Source organism: Heteronotia binoei, chromosome 15 (assembly GCF_032191835.1).
Source record: "Heteronotia binoei isolate CCM8104 ecotype False Entrance Well chromosome 15, APGP_CSIRO_Hbin_v1, whole genome shotgun sequence".
Taxonomy (NCBI): Eukaryota; Metazoa; Chordata; class Lepidosauria; order Squamata; family Gekkonidae; genus Heteronotia; species Heteronotia binoei.
In genome coordinates, this window is record NC_083237.1 from 1,913,118 (window position 1) to 1,932,149 (window position 19,032).

Below are 19,032 nucleotides of genomic sequence, written 5' to 3' on the forward strand. Positions count from 1 at the left end.
TCACTGCATCCCATGGCAGGTCATTGGCTTCAGAACAGAATGTGAGTTTTGGTGGGGGGGGAGGGGTTCTGTAGCAATGAAGGGGTCTCAGCAAAGCATCTGAAGGCTGCTTTGGATCATGGTTTCTGGTCAGTAGATGCCTGTGTTGATTCTGCTCAGTCCACGGTGATGTGGACTGAAAAGGGGGAGCTGCGTTTAGTGGCAGAGCCTCTGCGTGGCACGCAGAAGGTTCCAGGTTCAATCTCCAGCATCTCCGGCTAAAAAGTTCCGGCAGGAGGTGATGGGAAAGACCTCTCTCTGCCTGAGACCCTGGAGAGCTGCTGCCAGTCTGAGTGGGTAATACTGCTCTTGATGGACCCGGTGGGGGGTGGGGTCTGATTGAGGAGAACGCAGCTTCATGCACTTGTGTGTTCACGGATGCAGGGAAGATGGGTGTTGTGGAGAAGGAGCTTCTGTAGGCTCATCGGTGTGGTGATGGGTGGTTCTAGCTGCGTGCTTCCCCATCCAGAAGGACTTGGAGAGTGAGCAACCAGGCAAAACGGGTCCCCAGTCAGAAGGGTGGGAGTCATTTCGCCCACCAAGAGACTCGTTTTGCTGTCTCCCGAGAGGAAAAGATACGGTGAATCTTGGAAGAGATTGTTCTTCCCTCTCCCCACCCCTACAAGTTCCTAGTTGCAGAGTTGTGCGAGGGACAAAAGTTGACACACGCTCCATTCCTGATCCAGAGCGGTATACTCCCCACCCCCCAAAATCTTTAATCATAGGGTTGCCGGGCCAAGAATGCATTTGTCTTTGTAGGGGCATCCCTCTTTGTGAACGACTCACATCAAAACTCAGCTTTGGGCTGGAGAGAACGGTGGGGGTTCTCGTCTTCCAATGACAGGGATGTAGAGTTTGCAGTGGCTGAAAGTTGAATTTTTGTTGCAAAACCACCGATTCCTTATTCAAGTGGGTCAGCAAGAAAAACCCCAACTGGGGTGCAGTACTGATAGTGGTGCTGGAAGGTGCCTTCAATTCACAGCCGACTTAACGGCGGTTTTTCAGGGCAAGAGAAGTTCCGGGGTGCTCTGCCATTGCCTGCCTCTGTGTATCGACCCTTTCACCGCTTAGCTTCTGAGATCTGATGAAACCTGTCTAGCCTGCCCCGTCCAGGTCAGACATTATACTTGAGAGTGATTTGCACAAGGAAGAAGTATAATTTATGCCGTCCCCCTTCTTTATTCCTCGCTGTTGACCCCTCCTTTGGGCATCTTTGTGGATGTACTTCAGGCCAAGGCATGCCTGTCATCTAGAGTAGACCATAGCTGGGCAGTGCTCCCTTTAAGCTGGGGAGTCTTGTGAGCAAAAATTCTGCTTTGTGAGCTACTGGCATTCAAGTTGTGAACAGCTGCATCGATTCGTTTGCTCGGAGACCATTTCCCCCGAACTAAGACAAAAATGGGTGAGCTGGAGGCTGAAAACAGGGGAGGGATGGTGGCTCAGTGGTGGAGCATCTGCTTGGTAAGCAGAAGGTCCCAGGTTCAATCCCCGGCATCTCCAACTAAAAAAGGGTCCAGGCAAGTAGGCGTGGAAAACCTCAGCTGGAGACCCTGGAGAGCCGCTGCCAGTCTAAGTAGACAATACTGACTTTGATGGACTAAGGGTCTGATTCAATAGAAGGCAGCTTCATGGGGAGGGACGGTGGCTCAGGGGTGGAGCATCTGCTTGGTAAGCAGAAGGTCCCAGGTTCCATCCCCTGCATCTCCAACTCAAAAGGGTCCAGGCAAGGAGGCATGAAAAACCTCAGCTGGAGACCTTGGAGAGCTATGAATGGGGCTGTGGCTCAGTGGCAGAGCATCTGCTTGGTAAGCAGAAGCTCCCAGGTTCAATCCCCAGAATCTCCAACTAAAAAGGGTCTAGGCAAGTAGGTGTGAAAAACCTGAGCTGGAGACCCTGGAGAGCTGCTGCCAGTCTGAGTAGACAATACTGACTTTGATGGACCCAGGGTCTGATTCAGTAGAAGGCAGCTTCATGGGGAGGGATGGTGGCTCATTGGTAGAGCATCTGCTTGGTAAGCAGAAGGTCCCAGGTTCCATCCCCTGCATCTCCAACTCAAAAGGGTCCAGGCAAGGAGGCGTGAAAAACCTCAGCTGGAGACCTTGGAGAGCTATGAATGGGGCTGTGGCTCAGTGGCAGAGCATCTGCTTGGTAAGCAGAAGCTCCCAGGTTCAATCCCCAGAATCTCCAACTAAAAAGGGTCTAGGCAAGTAGGCGTGAAAAACCTGAGCTGGAGACCCTGGAGAGCTGCTGCCAGTCTGAGTAGACAATACTGACTTTGATGGACCCAGGGTCTGATTCAGTAGAAGGCAGCTTCATGGGGAGGGATGGTGGCTCATTGGTAGAGCATCTGCTTGGTAAGCAGAAGGTCCCAGGTTCAATCCCCGGCATCTCCAACTAAAAGGCTCCAGGCAAGTAGGTGTGAAAAACCTCAGCTGGAGACCCTGGAGAGCCACTGCTGGTCAGGGGAGGGACAGTGGCTCAGTGGTAGAGCATCTGCTTGGTAAGCAGAAGGTCCCAGGTTCAATCTCCGGCATCTCCAACTAAAAAGGGTCCAGGCAAGCAGGTGTGAAAAACCTCAGCTTGAGATCCTGGAGAGCCGATTCCAGTCTGAGTAGACAAGACTGACTTTAATGGACGCAGGGGTTCTGATTCAGTAGAAGGCAGCTTCCTAGGTTCATATATGTTCATTTGAACCTGGTTTTAAGGGAGGGACAGTGGCTGAGTGGTAGAGCATCTGCTTGGTAAGCCGAAGGTTCCAGGTTCAATCCCCGGCATCTCCAACTAAAAAGAGTCCAGGCAAGTTGGCGTGAAAAACCTCCACTTGAGACCCTGGAGAGCCGCTGCCAGTCTGAGTAGACAAGACTGACTTAAGGGGAGGGATGGTGGCTCAGTGGCAGAGCCTCTGCTTGGTAAGCAGAAGGTCCCAGGTTCAATCCCTGGCATCTCCACTAAAAAAGGGTCCAGGCAAATAGGCGTGAAAAACCTCAGCTTGAGACCCTGGAGAGCCGCTGCCAGTCTGAGTAGACAAGACTGACTTGGATGGACCAAGGGGGGTCTGATTCAGTAGACGGCAGCTTCAGATGTCAGTATGAGCTAGTTCACACTAACTCAGCTTACAGCGGCCACTGGCTGGTGGGGCAGGGCTTTTCCTGACAGGCTCTGTTCAGCCCTCTCCTGCTATTCTGTGCTGAACATGGCAGAGGAAACCAGAGTCCCCCCCCCCCCCCCCGACTCAGCTCCCGGTTTGGGCAGTTTGGGGCAGAGATTCAGAGGAGGTAAAGGGGCTGTCAGGGGCCATCTGGGATTTTGGGGAAACAAAAACACCTGGGAGGCAACTGGAAAGGATCCTGGATTTGAACCCAGGATCACCTTAGAGAGCAACAAGATTTCCTGGGCCTGGGCTTTGGAGAGTCAAAGTGCCTCTTGACAGACACTTTTGGAAGCTTTGACTCTTGAAAGCTCAGGCCCAGGAAATCTTTGTTGATCTCCAAGACATGACCGGACTCAAATCTGGCTCTTCTTCCGCAGCCCAACATGGCTGACCTCTAGATTGGTCCTCTCCAACCTTTTTGGCACCAGGGACCAGTTTTGTGGAAGACAATTTTTCCACGGACCCAGGGGGGGTGGCCCTATGGTTTCGGGATTATACAGTTGTACACTTTGCATCTATTAGTTTGATGTGGTGCTGAAGTGTGCAGACTCTTATCTGGGAGAACCGGGTTTGATTCCCCACTCCTCCACTTGCAGCTGCTGGCATGGCCTTGGGATAGCCAGAGCTCTCTTATCTGGGAGAACCGGGTTTGATTCCCCACTCCTCCACTTGCAGCTGCTGGCATGGCCTTGGGATAGCCAGAGCTCTCTTATCTGGGAGAACCGGGTTTGATTCCCCACTCCTCCACTTGCAGCTGCTGGCATGGCCTTGGGATAGCCAGAGCTCTCTTATCTGGGAGAACCGGGTTTGATTCCCCACTCCTCCACTTGCAGCTGCTGGAATGGCCTTGGGATAGCCAGAGCTCTCTTATCTGGGAGAACCGGGTTTGATTCCCCACTCCTCCACTTGCAGCTGCTGGAATGGCCTTGAGTCAGCCAGAGCTCTCTTATCTGGGAGAACCGGGTTTGATTCCCCCCTCCTCCACTTGCAGCTGCTGGAATGGCCTTGGGTCAACCGTAGCTGTGGCAGAGGTTGTCCTTGAAAGGGCAGCTTCTGTCAGAGTGCTCTCAGCTCCACCCACCTCACAGGGTGTCTGTTGTGAGGGGAGAAGATATAGGAGATTGTGAGCCGCTCTGAGTCTCTGATTCAGAGAGAAGGGCAGGGTATAAATCTGCAGTCTTCTTCTTCTTATTAGTAGTGCATTGTAATATATAATGAAATAATTATACAACTCATGGCCCAGTTGCTAACAGGCCACCGACCAGTACCGGTGCAAGGTCTGGGAGTTGGGGACCCCTGCTCTAGATAGAGGGGGGTTTGTGACCCTTCCTTCCTCCCTTCTGTCTATCCTGTCTGCCACAAGCAGCTCTCTCTCTCTCTCTCTCTCTCTTTTTCTCTCTCCTGCCCCCCCCTTGGTGTCCTTCTCTCTGGGCCTCTGGAGTCACCCCTTCACTTTTATCTCCCCCTTCCCTTCACCCACAGGTGTTTCCCTTGAGCCCGGCTGGACTTTGATTGTACTGCTGGCTGGTGATGGAACGCAACAGACCCCCTCTGTCTGCTGGACCGCTCTCCTGTACTTCTGGCTCAGGTCGCCGGGCCTCCTAATTGCTTGTGCCGCCCCCTCTCCTGGGGGTTTCCTCTTCCTCCTCCACTTCTGCTTGGGTTGCCTCCATTTCTTTCTCTCCCCCTTCTGTGAGGAATGCTCTTTCCCCTACCCAGCGTCCTTTGCCCCGTGGCCGCCATGTTTCTCGCACCCTTGAGTGTTGCCCTTTGGGTGCTGAATCTCCGGACGGGCTCCGCCCTCTTCTGCTGGCTTTTGGGGCTGGCCCTCTACGCTGTGCCCCTCTCGGGGCAGAAACCCGAGGACAAGTATCCCGTAGTGCCAACCAATTACGGCAAACTCCGAGGGATCAAGAAGGACCTGAACAACGAAATCCTCGGCCCCGTCGTTCAGTATCTCGGGATCCCGTACGCCACACCGCCCATCGGGGAGAGACGTTTCCAGCCACCTGAGGCGCCCGCTTCCTGGTCTGAGGTGCGCAATGCCACAGCTTTCGCTCCTGTCTGCCCGCAGAACATTCATGGCATGCTGCCTGGAATTATGCTGCCCGTCTGGTTCACCGACAACCTCGAGGTAGTGGCCGGCTACGTCCAGAACCAGAGTGAAGATTGCCTCTACCTCAACATTTACGTGCCCATGGAGGACGGTAAGAGCAAAGGGGGGGAGGGAGAGCGGATAGGGCAGTGCCCCCCCCCATTGTACACTCCCTCTTCTTCCCCCTCCAGCATGGCGGATGCAGCACCTTCCCTTGTATGGCTACCCAGTGCCCGAGAGAGTAACCCAGATGGAAGTTTTGACCTTAACCCGTCCCCTAACCCTAGAGCCCGGCCAACCGATGCACCTCCTGAGCCCCCACCCACCTTCTTCGACCCTCTTAAAATCTCAGGCTGCAATTGGGAGTTATGTTGTGGGGCTTCCGAGCTGCCATTTGGACAGCTGTTTGGAAGGGCTGATCCAGCCACTTGGGGACGCAGGAAGGTTCAAGGAAGGAAGACCTTCTCTTCTCTCTAGGAATCGTTCAGACCAACAGTTGCAGGGAGTCAGTCTTGGATCTAGAATGTCCCCTTCTTAGGCCCAGAGCTGCTCTGCCTGCTCCAGGATGGTTGATGAAACCTGCAGTCAAAAAGGGCAAGAATCCAGATGCACCTTAAAGACTAACAACATTTGTGGCAGAGGGGGAGCTTTCGTGAATCCAAAGAGAGCCAGTTTGGTGTGCGGACTCTTATGTGGGAGAACCAGGTTTGATTCCCCAATCCTCCACTTGCACCTGCTGGAATGGCCTTGGGCCAGCCAGAGCTCTAACAGAGAGCCAGTTGGGTGTAGTGGTTAAGTGCGCAAACTCTTATTTGGGAGAACCAGGTTTGATTCCCCACTCCTCCACTTGCACCTGCTAGCATGGCCTTGGGTTGGTCAGAGCTCTGGCAGAGGTTGTCCTTGAAAGGGCAGCTGCTGTGAGAGCCCTCTCAGCCCCACCCTCCTCGCAGGGTGTCTGTTGTGGGGGAGGAAGGGAAGGTGATTGTAAGAGTGCCTCTTTAGTGTAGTGGTTAAGTGTGCGGACTCTTATTTGGGAGAGCCGGGTTTGATTCCCCACTCCTCCACTTGCACCTGCTAGCATGGCCTTGGGTCAGCCAGAGCTCTGGCAGAGGTTGTCCTTGAAAGGGCAGCTGCTGTGAGAGCCCTCTCAACCCCACCCACCTCACAGGGTGTCTGTTGTGGGGGAGGAAGGGAAAGAAGAAGAAGATATTGGATTTATATCCCGCCCACCACTCCGAAGAGTCTCAGAGCGGCTCACAATCGCCTTTACCCTTCCTCCCGCACAACAGACACCCTGTGAGGTGGGTGGGGCTGGAGAGGGCTCTCCCAGCAGTTGCCCTTTCAAGGAAAACCTCTGCCAGAGCTATGGCTGACTCAAGGCCATGCCAGCAGGTGCAAGTGGAGGAGTGGGGAATCAAACCTGGTTCTCCCAGATAAGAGAGCTCTGGCTGACCCAAGGCCATTCTAGTAGGTGCAAGTGGAGGAGTGGGGAATCAAACCCGGTTCTCCCAGATAAAGAGTCCGCACACTTCACCACTACACCAAACTGGCTCTCCAGGAAAGGAAATTGTGAGCTGCTCTGAGCTTCTTCGGAGTGGAGGGCGGGATATAAATCCAATATCTTCTTCTTTAAAGCTATCCATGAGATATTCAGGACTCCAAAGATGCTCACAGGTTCTGCAGAAGTGAGCAGGGACTCCCAAAAGCTCCTCCGCAGACACAGATTTCGTGAGTCTTCCAGGCTTTCCCAGACTCTGGCTCTTTCCTGCTGCCAGAAACGCAGCAAACCATTGGATGATGCAAGGTTATTTCCACCCTGTTCAGCCATCAACGAGTCAGCTGAAGACGACAGAGTCCCACAAACAGTTGTGTGTCTCTTCCTTAAGAAACCGGAGATGGGATTTTCGCAGCTTTAATCCAAATCTGGCTGCTGAGCATTCGTTGAACCTTTGCGCAGCTTCCAAGTAATGTTGCCTCTAAGCTGCAGAGTCTCGTGAGCAAAGATTCTACTTTGCCAGCTACTGGCATTCAAGTTGTGAGCGACCGCATCAATGATTGTGCTCTGGGGTCATTTTTTCTGAGCTAAGACAAAAATGTGTGAGCTGGAGGCCTAGGGGGGGCAGAGGGGGCAGCTACCCCAGGGCTCCAGCACCCCCCTCTGCATGGTGGGAGGGTAGTGGGGGGCACCATTTTTTAACTTCACCCCCTCTCCAGAAATAGGTACATCTGGACCTGCTGGAGGCTAAAAATCTGTGAGCGAGCTCACACTAACTCGGCTTAGAGGGAACACTGCTTCCAAACCACCTTCTCACTGGTGGGTTGGATCCAGCCAGGTCTTCCACTCGATCACCCCAACTCTCCTGCTGAGTAACAGACAAACAGGTCTTGTGGAGCCTTTGAGGGGAGCGTTAAAGGGGCTCTGTTTACCCTTTTCCTAGAAGAAAACCTGGCTGAATGCAAGCCTCCATTCCTCTTCTTCCTCGACCCTGATGCTAATCCTAATATAAATCTAAGTTATTATTATATTATTTTTTTTTTTCAAAGGAGGAATCTGTTTTCTTCTGCCTCAAACTCTCCACCGGCTTTGATATTTCTTTGACCCTCATGGGGGTTAGGGACCAATGTTCCCTCTAAGCTGCGGAGTCTTGTGAGCAAAAATTCTACTTTGTGAGCTACTGGCGTTCAAGTTGCGACCTGCTGCATCGATTAGCTTGCTCCGGGGCCATTTTTCCCGAGCTGAGACAAAAAGGTGTGAGCCGGAGGCTAAAAAACTGAGATGGCTCGCGCTAACTCAGCCTAGAGGGTACACTGGTAGGGAGTAAGAAGCACCGATTCCGCGGTCCTCCTTGTATTCTTCGGCTCTGGCGGTGCTTCACTCCGAAAGACAGAGGGGGAAATCTGCACTGGGAAGAGCTGGAGGCATGTAGGAGAAGCCGACTTTTGTATTTAAGGTTATCCCAGGAATCCCCACCTCTTTGAAAAGGTCTTTTGGTGCATTCACTCTCTCTAGAGGAACCTGCTTCCATCTGTCCCGTCTTCCCATCTTCTGTAACTGGCTAATTTCCCTTTCTAAAGAACTGGGGAGTCCCAGATTCCTCACCCCTCCCTTTAACCTCCTAGACTCCCTCCCAGCTCCTTTGCTTTAACCCAGCTCCTGCCTTTTTATTCCAAACTGTCTGGGTACTCCTGACCTCTCCATATCAGCCCACCCCCCCACCCTCCACCGCCTTTGGACAGCTGCAAGCTGCCTTAATGCAAGGCCATGTCAGGAAAAGCTGCTCCTGTGGAATTCCTTCCTTTACACCGCCGTTAAAGCCACTGCACAGGAAGCAAGGCTGCCCAACGCAAAGGGACCCGCGCATGCTCTCGCTCTCCTCTGCCATCTTGGGAACGCTGGCTTTTTCCGATTCCTGATCCTCCCCTCTCTGAGAAGCTCAGCATTCTGCCTCCCAGAATCCTTTTCCGTGGTGCCCCCCCCCCCCCGAGAGATTTTGATGGCCTTGCTTCCCTCGTGGAGGCTCTTTCTTTCCCCGTCCCTCTCCCTTCTGCTGCTGCGTTGTCAAGTTCCGTTGTTTCCGAATTCCCTCAGAGGGCTCCTGGCTTTGGGGCTCTTCGGAGAGGGTGCGTGGGTGCTCTCGGGCGGAGGCGGGGGAAGCCGCAGGTGCAAGGAGCGTGGTGGGACGGAGGAGGGGCCAGGCTGCTCCATCCCTTCCCTGGTGCCTTTTTTTTTTGCAGCATCGCTAAGCCAGTTGCCTTGGCAACAGAAAAAAAAATTGCATTAAAAAAAAAAGAAGCAAGCGGGCGAAGGCAAGTCCCCAACCACTAGGCAGACACACGCTCTGGCTCAGCGTGGCCTTCCTCCGTTCCTGCGGCACCCCCTTCTGGTCGCTGGCCTCTCTTCTTTGTCTGCCTGAGAAGACCCCCCCCTCTCCTCCCCTCGCCACCACCCACCCGTGCTCCTTCCTTCCTTCGCTGGCAAGCTTTTGCCAGATGCGGCCTGGGGCGCTGCAGAGAAATGTCAGCTCCCATTTGGGAAGAGGGGAAGGTCTCTCCGGTGCCGCTTCCCACCTGGGAGGCAACTCTGGCTCACGTCTGCCCAGAACGGCCGGCCGTGCGGAGGATTTAGGGAGCCCTGCTGTGTGGGGAGAAGAGAAAGAGGGCCGCTGAGCCCGTCTCCCACACCAGAAGCAGCAGGAAGGGGGAGCAGCCTAGGATTCCCTTTGACCTTCCTGGCCCTCTTCACATCACAAGTGCCCTTTGCTTTTCCACATGTGTGAAGGCTACGGTGAAATAGTGGCTGTGGGCCCCAGAGGATCATGCCCTCTTTGGGCCAAAGCCTTTGAGAAAGTGATTGGGGGGCCCCTTTTTTGGTTCTCCTCTGCCCTGGGCTTTTGGTTGAAGGGAAAAAAGGTCAAGGTCATCCCCTGCGCAAGCACCGGTCGGTGATGTCGCATCATGACGTTTTCACGGCAGACATTTTACGGGGTGGTTGGCCCTTGCCTTCCCCAAATCAGAATCCTTTGCTGTCGCTAGTAAATAAACCCAAAGAATTGGAAGGATCCTGAAGTTCAACCGGCCCTCCCTTCCTTGCTGTGTTCCCTTGGAAGTGAGGGGAAGGAACTTTGCACATGCTCAGAAACACACTGTGCCTTCCAGTATTCCTTTGCAGAGTCCAGTGCAGGATGCCACCAATGAAGTTAGAATGCAAGAACATCAGAAGAACCCTGGCAGATCCGACCAGTGGTCCATCTAGTCCAGCGTCCTGTCTCACGCAGCGGCCAGCCAGTCCCTTTGGACTGCCAACAAGAGGGCATAGAGGCTGAGGCCTTCTCCTGGAGTGGCCTCCTGTCCCTGGGATTCAGAGGCTGAATGAATGCAGAGGTTCCCTTCGCTCACCAGGGCTAGTAGCCACGGACAGACCTGCCCTCTGTGAATCCGTCCAATCCCCCTTTAAAGCTGGCTCTGCCTGTGGCCATCACCCCATCCTCTGGCTGCAAATTCTACATTTTAATCACTTCCTGGGCAAAGAAGCATTTCCTGAAGCTACTGCTCGACCCTGAGCCTCACTGTCCAGACTGGCGTCTCCTGCAAAGGTTTGGCACCGGAGCTTGGAGCCGGGGACTGTGAGTAGAAGGCCAGAGAAGAGCGATCTCTGCAGCAGGCCCCGTTAGGAAGGAGAGAGAGAGAGGAAGCAGACGACGCACACCTCTGTCCCTTCCAGAGCTATCCTGGCTGCTGGTCTTGGCTTACTCTAGGTGGGACTTTTGGGGACCTGGGTCTGTCTTCCCCATAGCCCCGAGTATTTCTCTCAAGATGCCTCCTAGGGCAGTGTGGATTTTGTCTGTCCTTAAAGGAGAGGGAGCGCAGGAAAGAGAGCTGGCTCATTATGGGCACGATCCAAAAGGGAGTTGTCATAAGAACATAAGAGAAGCCCTGTTGGATCAGGCCAGTGGCCCATTCAGTCCAACACTCTGTGTCACATAAGGACATAAGAGAAGCCATGTTGGATCAGGCCAGTGGCCCATCCAGTCCAACATTCTGTGTCACACAGTGGCCAAAAAAACCAGGTGTCATCAGGAGGTCCATCAGTGGGGCCAGGACACTAGAAGCCCTCCCACTGCCCCCCCTCACAAGCACCAAGAATACAGAGCATCACTGCCCCAGACAGAGAGTTCCAACGATACGCTGTGGCTAATAGCCACTGATGGACCTCTGCTCCATATGCTTATCCAATCCCCTCTTGAGGCTGTCTGTGCTGGCAGCCGCCCGTCACCACCTCCTGTGGCAGTGAATTCCACAGGTTAATCACCCTTTGGATGAAGAAGGACTTCCTTTTATCAGTTCTAACCCAGCTGCTCAGCAATTTCATGGAATGCCCACGAGTTCTTGTATTGTGAGAAAGGGAGAAAAGTACTTCTTTCTCTACCTTCTCTATCCCATGCATAATCTTGTAAACCTCTATCATGTAAAACCGCAGTCGTCATTTCTCCGAGTTAAAGAGCCCCAAGCGTTTTAACCTTTCTTCATAGGGAAAGTGTTCCAACCCTTTAATCTTTCTTGTTGCCCTTTTCTTCACTTTTTCCAATGCTATAATATTTTTTTTGAGGTACGGTGACCAGAATAGTACACTACTCCAAATGAGACTGCACCATCGATTTATACAGAGGTATTATGATACTGGCTGATTTGTTTTCAGTTCCCTTCCTAATAATTCCCAGCATGGCATGGGCCTTTTTTATTGCAGTCACACTGACTCGACATTTTCAGTGAGTTCTTTACCACGACCCCAAGATCTCTCTTTTGGTCAGTCTCTGCCAGTTCACACCCCTTCCAGAGCCCCATTGCAACAAATTTCCCAGTACAATAAGTCCCGCGCTCGTTTGTCATGGTGTACTTTGCTACAGCTTGGTTTTGAGGAATCCAGTCAGAAGTGGATTGGAGTGTTTCATGAAGTCAGGGGAAGTGATGGGAAAGACTGGGGTTAAGAATAGAGAGAGAGGGAGAGAGAGAGAAAGATGGATTCCTTGCTGCTTCTATAAAAGTTTCTCTCGCACAAAGATCCGCTGCCTGTGTTCATTTCCGAGGCAGGTCTAATCTGTTATCTTATTTCTGAGCCTAACCTGGGTCAGCAGGCAGAGCGGCAATGAGCATCTTCTAAAGCTGCCCACCCCCTCCAGGTGGGGCCTGGAGATCTCCTGGAATTACAGCCAGTCTCCAGCAGACAGAGATCAGTTCCCCAGGAGGAGATGGCTGCTTGGGCGGGTGGGCTCTTAAAACATTTTACCCCGTTGAGGTCCTTCCCTTCTCCAAAGCCTGCCCTCCTGAGACTCCACTCCCAAATCTCCAGGGATTTCACAGCCTCGAGTCGGCAACCATAGCACCCTCTGAGGGAGCTCCCCCCGGGTTACCAGTCCAGAAGCATTGTGGTAGAAAGGTCCAGTCTGGTTCTTCCGCCAGGTCATTCACTACAAGGCTCCCTGGGCCCACGTCACTCCAGAAGGCTTGGCTTGGCCCTGGAGGCAGGGCCAGATTAAACCCTGTGGAGACTCCTCCTAGGCAGTCAAAATCTTGGGGGGGCCTTGCAAATTATCTCAGAGTCGGGGTGACCGCCTTGATACCTGTGGCCCCCGCTGCAGCCTGCTGGCACCTTCTCAAAAGCCCCTTTTGCTAAGCTGCAGGGGAGAGGCGGAGAGCTGCATACTTGGCGACAACGCCTGCAGCAGCCACACCAGACACGTTGGGCAAAGAGCGGCTCAGTTGCTGGTTGCATGTGCGGGCTCCAAGGGCTGCAAACAGGGGGGGAACTGGGTGAGGAAGCCAGCCCGGGGCCCCTAAATGCTTGGGGGCCCATCAACCAGCGCCTACTTGGCCTAATTGTTTATCCTGCCCTTCCAAAGAAGGGTCCGTGCACTTTGCTTGGAGCACCAAGATTCCTTGAACAGGCCCCTCGGAAGGTGTCTGCAGCCAATGGACTCGCCAGCCACCCCTTCACTGGTTTTTTTGCCAAGTCAGTCCACTCAGTCAACTCAAGCAGGGATATCACTGGCCACATTCTGGGGTGGAGGCAGATGTGTAAATATTTCCTTTCCCCCCTAAATGGAAGCTCACCTCTTTCTCCACTGCTCCCAGCAATGGGGAAATATTTCTTCACTGTCGTTCCGGCATTTTTGGAAAACACCGTTTTGGAGAGACCCCGCTCTCAGGCGGGATGAAGCTTGCCAGGGGGCTGTGTGCCCCAATTGCTGTGGGGTGTGTGTGCCTTGGACAGGAGGGCAGCAGCCTGCAGTACAACCACCGGATCCGAGCTCCGTAGCATCTTGGAGAACAACAAGGTTTTGGGAGGGCTAGAAGCTCATACCTCCCCAAGTCCTTGTCAGTCTCTAAGGGGCTACAGGAATTGAATCCAGCAATAGTTTCTGGAAGCCAATAATTTCCCCTCTCTTTTGCTCCATCGCGAAAGACTGCCTGTCTCAGGCACTACGTAGGCCAGGAATATTCAAAAAGGGTTTAAATGCAAAGATGAGAGAGAGGTAGCTTAACGGGTGGGGTGGGGGATGTAGTGGGTGAGAAAGATACTCTGGATGCTTTCAAGGCATTGCGAGGAGGTTGGATGCAATAGGTCAGGCAGGACATCATGGGTAGCAGAGTCTCTCTCTCTCTCTCTCTCTCTCTCTCTCTCTCTCTCTCTCTCTCTCTCTCTCATTGGACTCTTTATTTAGCAGTGGCTGGCCCCAGGCGAGTTGTCGGCCCATGAAACATCCCTTCTGTCTTAATCTGTAAATGCTCGTTTTCCCCCATAATGTAAGTCAGCACGAGAGAGGAAGTGAAATAGAGACGTGGAGCTTGGCTTTCTTCCGCGTTGCCCCAGATTTGTCAGTCGGGCGCTATGCCAGGGAGATGGGCTCTGCTGGCCCCCTCTTGCCTTGCCTACCTGCCTGCCTCCTCCTTCCCTTCTCTCCCTCGGTGTCATCCAGTACTTGGCACTTCCCCCAGTCTGCTTATCCTGCTTTCTTCTCCACACCTTCACTCCTTGGACAGCCCTCGTAGGCGCTGTCGCCCCGGGGCTTAAAAGGTCCACTGGCGTGGAGGAGACAGGGCAGCAACCCTTGAGCAGCTCTGCCTCTCTTCTCAGCAGTGCTGGGCACCTGGAGGGATCAGGTGGAGGCCACCTGGGCTGGAGGGGAGCCCCTGTGGACCCCCAGACAGGGGGTCCCCTTGCCACTCCCTTGCACTTCCAAGACCCGAGCCAGACCTCATAGAAAAGCTTTGGGTGGGATTTGCTCAGAAACTGGCCTCCCAGATGACCAGGGGTGGAATTGCAGCAGTGGAGGTTGCCAGAATGGAGGCTGGGGGAGGGGGGCAGGGACCTCAGTGGAGTACAAGGCCCTCGAGTCCCCCCTCCAAAGCATCCCTTTTCTCCAAGGGAGCTTGTCTCTGTCATCTGAAGATGAGCTGCAGTTCTGGGGGATTTCCAGGTTCCACCTGGAGAATGGCTTCCCTGTGCCAACTGGAGATGGCAGATCTGTAGCGATTTGGGGGTTGGGGGAGGGGGGGGAGGGACCACAGTGGGGCAGAGTCCACCTTCCAACCCTTTTCTACAGAGGAAGTGATCTCTGTCGTCTGGGAATCAGTTGTAATTCTGGGAATTCCTGAGCCACCACCTTGAGGCTGACAACCCTTCCCATCCCTGCCTTGCTGGTGCCAACCTCTGAGCTTCCCAGAGAATGGCTTCTGGCTCTCAGGAAGCCCAGAAGGTGACAAAGTCTTTTGGGGTGACAAAGTCTATTGAACCGGCTTTCTGTTGGCCCCGCCCTTCACTGCTCCCTGCCCCCCCCCCCAAGCTTTCCTTCCTTAACTCTTCTTATCCCCTTAGGAAGCAGCGTCTCCCCCATTGCCCCAGCCCAGGGATTGGCAAGATGCGGGATTGGGTGGGGAGTTCCTCTCTGTCCATTTCCATCTTTCCCTTCTTAGAGGGCCCCCCCCCCCCGGTTCCTCTCTAATCAACCTTTAATTTCACAGCTTCCGATTTCTCTGTGTTTCTTTGTCAATATATTTTTTTCTGGTGGGGGAAAATGAAATAAATAAGCCGCGCTCACACTCGCACAGAGCCAGAAAAAATCTAAAACTTGTTTATATTTTGCTTTAAAAAAAAAAAATGCTTTTTCCCCCTTTTTGGTGAACCGAAAGCAATCTCTTTTTTTCTTGATCTTTCTCTCTCTTTTTTTCCCCCTGTCCCATTTTTCTTTTTTCTTCTTTTTTCTTGCTCCTAGGTCCGCTCACGAAAAAGCGTGAGGAGGCGTCAACTAACAATCCCACTCCAGATGAAGGTATTTTTGATGCATGTTTGTTTCACAATCTTGCCTTTTTAAAAGAGAAATATTTTCCTTTTTTTTTTTTTGGTTTTTACTTCTTTTTTTATAAAAACCAGAACAAATTCCAGATAAACTTTTGACCCTCCCTTTTTTTCCTTTTTTTTTTTTTTTGGTCTTCTCTTTGAGCAAAAAAAAAACCCGATTTCCCCTTCTTGTTTTCTGAAATCATCACAATTTTCGCCGTGCTTCTCTTTCCCTGTTTTCTTTACCTTTTCCTCTTTTTCTTTTTTTGGAAGGGAAAGATGCCCCCTAATCCAATTAGGATGGGAGATGGAAGGCAGAGGGGATTTTGACTCTGGTTTACTTGGGGGGTGGGGTGGGGGGGCAGATGGGGATACTCCACAAAAGCAGCCCAATTTTGGCCTGATTTCTACTCAGCCCTTTCGCCCACTGATTTCACATTAGAACCAAAAGTGGATTTTTGTGGAGAATGAAGCAAGGGGTTAAACCGCTATTTTACTGTAATATCTTACTTGCTGCCTGTGTCTGTCTTTCTTTTTTTAAAGAGGGGATGTGGGGAAAGAGTGGATTTCATGGATGGGACAGAAAATCTGTTTTTTTTCTTTCTGTTACAATTATTTACACAACATTTCTACACACATGGAATTGTGAATTTTGAAATATGTGGATGGTTGGCATTTTTCTTCCTTGGGTTTCAATTGTGCTCTCTTTATTTAGGGAGGAAAAGGGTCTGTGCCCTTCTCACCAATGACATGGGCAGGAATTGTGAAGGAAAGAGAGGGGGGGGGGGCTAGGCAATGGTTTGTAGTTTGTTCAGAAGCAACCGCAAAGACTACGTTGATAGATAGATTCCGGTGGGTCACTGTGTTGGTCTGAAGCAATAGAAGAAAGTATGAGTCCACCTTGAAGGCCAACAAAGTCTAATTCTGGCTATAAGCGTTGGTACCCACAGTGCCCTATGAAAGGTGCAGTCGCATGCAGCTGAGGACAAAGGAGAGTGTGAAGGGGAAGATGTCAAGGGGATCACTTTCCAGTAGGTAACCATAATTGCATCCCGGGCATTTCCATTTGGCTGTGGTGCATCATGGTTGTTGTAGTCTCATAGGCTGAGAGGGAAAGACAGAAATTATGTCTTAGAAATGAAGAACTGCAGCTTCCGTATTACACTGCAGTTGCTTTGCCTACCAATGAAATCTTTGGAGAGGTGTCATGGAAGATGTCGGCCAGATGAGATAACATCCCCTCGGGGAAGTGGCCAACAGAGATCAAAACCTACAACTCCCATCAGGCATTGGAGTTGCTTAGCAACGAGACCCTAAGAGAGAGTCTTCAATTCGAAAGATTGCTTTCACTGCCAGCCCTTTTCAAAAGGCTGAATGAGGTTTAAAGCCTGTGACTAGAACTCCTGCATTAGATGATGCCAATCTCCATCGCGGCTCCCTGGGAACTAGGGTTGCCAGCCTCCAGGTGGGGCCTGGAGATCTCCTGCTTTCACAGCTGATCTCCAGCTTGGCAGAGATCAGCTTCCCTGAGGTTCCTCTGCTGAGGTTCCTCCCCACCTCTAATCCCAGTCCCCCCAAATCACCAGGAATTTCCCAAACTCAGAGTTGGCAACCTTACAGGTTATAGCACCAAGAGCCGGCAAAATAAACGATCCAACCAGAAGGAGGCAAGAATAATAAGTCTTGTGGCACTTTGGTTTTGGCTGGGTTGTCCTCTCCCTTTAATAAAGGCTTAAGGCAAGGAAATGGGCAGTTGATAGATTTGCCAACCTCCAGGTGAGACCTGGAGTTCTCCTGGTATTACAAAGGACCTCCAGACAACTCAGATTAGTTCCCCTGGAGAAAATGGCTGCTTTGAGGGGGGGGGGGTGGAATTCCATGTCATTGTGCCCTGCTGAGGTCATCGAATTACAGAGGTGGAAAGGACCTCCAGAGTTCCTCCCTCTCGCTAGGCTTGCCAATCCCCAGGTCCCAGCGGGGGTTCTTCCGCTTTCCCAAGCTCCTTCCCGCCCCCAGTCAGCTGGCTGGTGGGGGAAGCCCTGCCCCCAGAGGACCATGTGACTTTCCACCTCCGGAGGCTTCAGTCTCCGATTGAAAGGCTTCCTCTTGGGATGGGGTGTCTGTGTTACTTTGAAGAAGTTGGCAGCAACTCGTGAGTAGAGAGGCCAATCCCTCGCTTCAGAGTCCCCAGAAACGGGGGTCTGCTGAGCACTTCACTATTCCCTATGTGGAGATGATTCTCATAGGGTATAATGGGGAATTGATCTGGAGGTTTCGGGGCCCTGGGGGAGCTGTTTTTTAAGGTAGAGGCACCAAGTTTTTTGTATAGTATCTAGTGCCTCTCCCCAAAGTACCCCCCAAGTTTCAAAATAATTGGACCAGGGGGTCCAATTCTATGAGCTCCAAAAGAAGGTGCCCCTATCCTTCATTATTTCCTATGGAAGGAAGGTTTAAAAAGGTGTGCTGTCCCTTTAAATGTGATGGCCAGAACTCCGTGCTCCTGGCTCCGCTCCCAATGTCTCCTGGCTCCATCCCCAAAGTCTCCTGGCTCCACCCCCATAGTCCCCAGATGTTTCTTGAATTGGACTTGGCAAGCCTACCTCCCACCCACATCTCCAGATATTTCCCAGCCCAGAGCAGCCAATCCTACCAGCTGAAGCTCTTTATGGGATGGCAGTGCAATAACATTACCTGGTAGGCAACAGCCCATTAAGCCTTTCATTAAAGTGAAAGAAGATTGTTCCACACACACCCCGCAAGTAGTTCGCAGCCTTGCCATCGATTAAGTTCATTGTTGTTGTTCAGTCGCACAGTTGAGTCCGACTCTTTGCGACCCCGTGGACTAAGTCACGCCAGGCCCTCATGACTTCCACCATCCTCCAAAGTCTGCTCAAATTCATGTTAGAAGCACCAAATCCAGTTTATCACGAGGGGACCGGCAAGTGAGGGGTGAAGAAGGAGACTAGTGCTACTACTAAGAGACTTGCCTTAAAAAGATCCAGTGGGATTCCTTTTTAAAATATACTGACTTTAATAATGTACACATGGAAAACAGACTGTTAATAAATCAGGGTATTGTGCTGGTAGCAATCAGGAGGGAAAAAACTGATAAATGTTTTTAATGCAGTCATTTTACTGCTTTGGGCTGCAATTCGGAGCTCGTTGACTAAAAACTAGGTCCCCCAGAACTCTCTGGGACTTCTTTCGGCGAAGAGAGACTGCTGGAGATCATATGTGCCAGGCTGCTGGGAGTCTGACTCAAGAAATATCTGGGGACTTTGGGGGTGGAGCCAGGAGACTTTGGGGGTGGAGCCGGGAGCAAGGGTGTGATGAGCACCATTGAACTCCAAAGGGAGTTCTGGCCATCACAGTTAATGGGACCACACTCCTTTTAAATGCCTTCCCTCCGTTTGGAAATAATGGAGGATAGGGGCACTTTCTTTTGGGGCTCATAAAATTGGACCCCCTGGTCCAATCTTTTTGAAACTTGGAGGGTGCTTTGAGGAGAGGCGCAAAATGCTATGCTGAAAATTTGGTGCCCCTGTCTTAAAAAACAGCCCTCCCCCAGATACTCCGAGATCAATTATCTATCATACCCTATGGGAATCGATCTCCCATAGGGAATAATGAAGTGCCCAGCAGACATTTATCTCCCTCCCCATTTTCTGATAACCCTGAAGTGCAGGGAGGGCCTCCAAACTGGGGAATCCCCTGCCCCCACCTGGGGATTGGCAACCCTAGGTCAGCAGTAGAATTTGAGTCCAGCAGCCCCTTTTGAGACCAACAAGACTTGGGTGGAGGGGGTGGTTAATGAGCTTTCAAGAGTCAAACTCCCTTCATCCGTGGTGGTAGTGGTGGTCTTATTACCTTTTTTGTGAAATCCTCCCAAATCTCCAAACAGTTAAGTAACTA

The 19,032-nt window shown here is 52.0% G+C and overlaps 1 protein-coding gene across 2 annotated transcripts in view; it reads left to right on the forward strand.

The window, feature by feature from the left end:
- Positions 1-4,649: 4,649 nt before the first annotated feature.
- Positions 4,650-19,032, forward strand: part of NLGN2 (neuroligin 2) — a 46,475-nt gene continuing 32,092 nt past the window's right edge. Inside the window, exons 1-2 of one of the 2 annotated variants that reach the window (XM_060255878.1) lie at positions 4,651-5,397; positions 15,056-15,112. In XM_060255878.1, the coding sequence (XP_060111861.1) occupies positions 4,890-5,397; positions 15,056-15,112 (565 nt within the window). In that variant the 5' untranslated portion in view covers positions 4,651-4,889. Of the gene's footprint in view, positions 5,398-15,055; positions 15,113-19,032 lie in introns of both variants that reach the window. The other variant, XM_060255879.1, reaches the window with a different exon arrangement.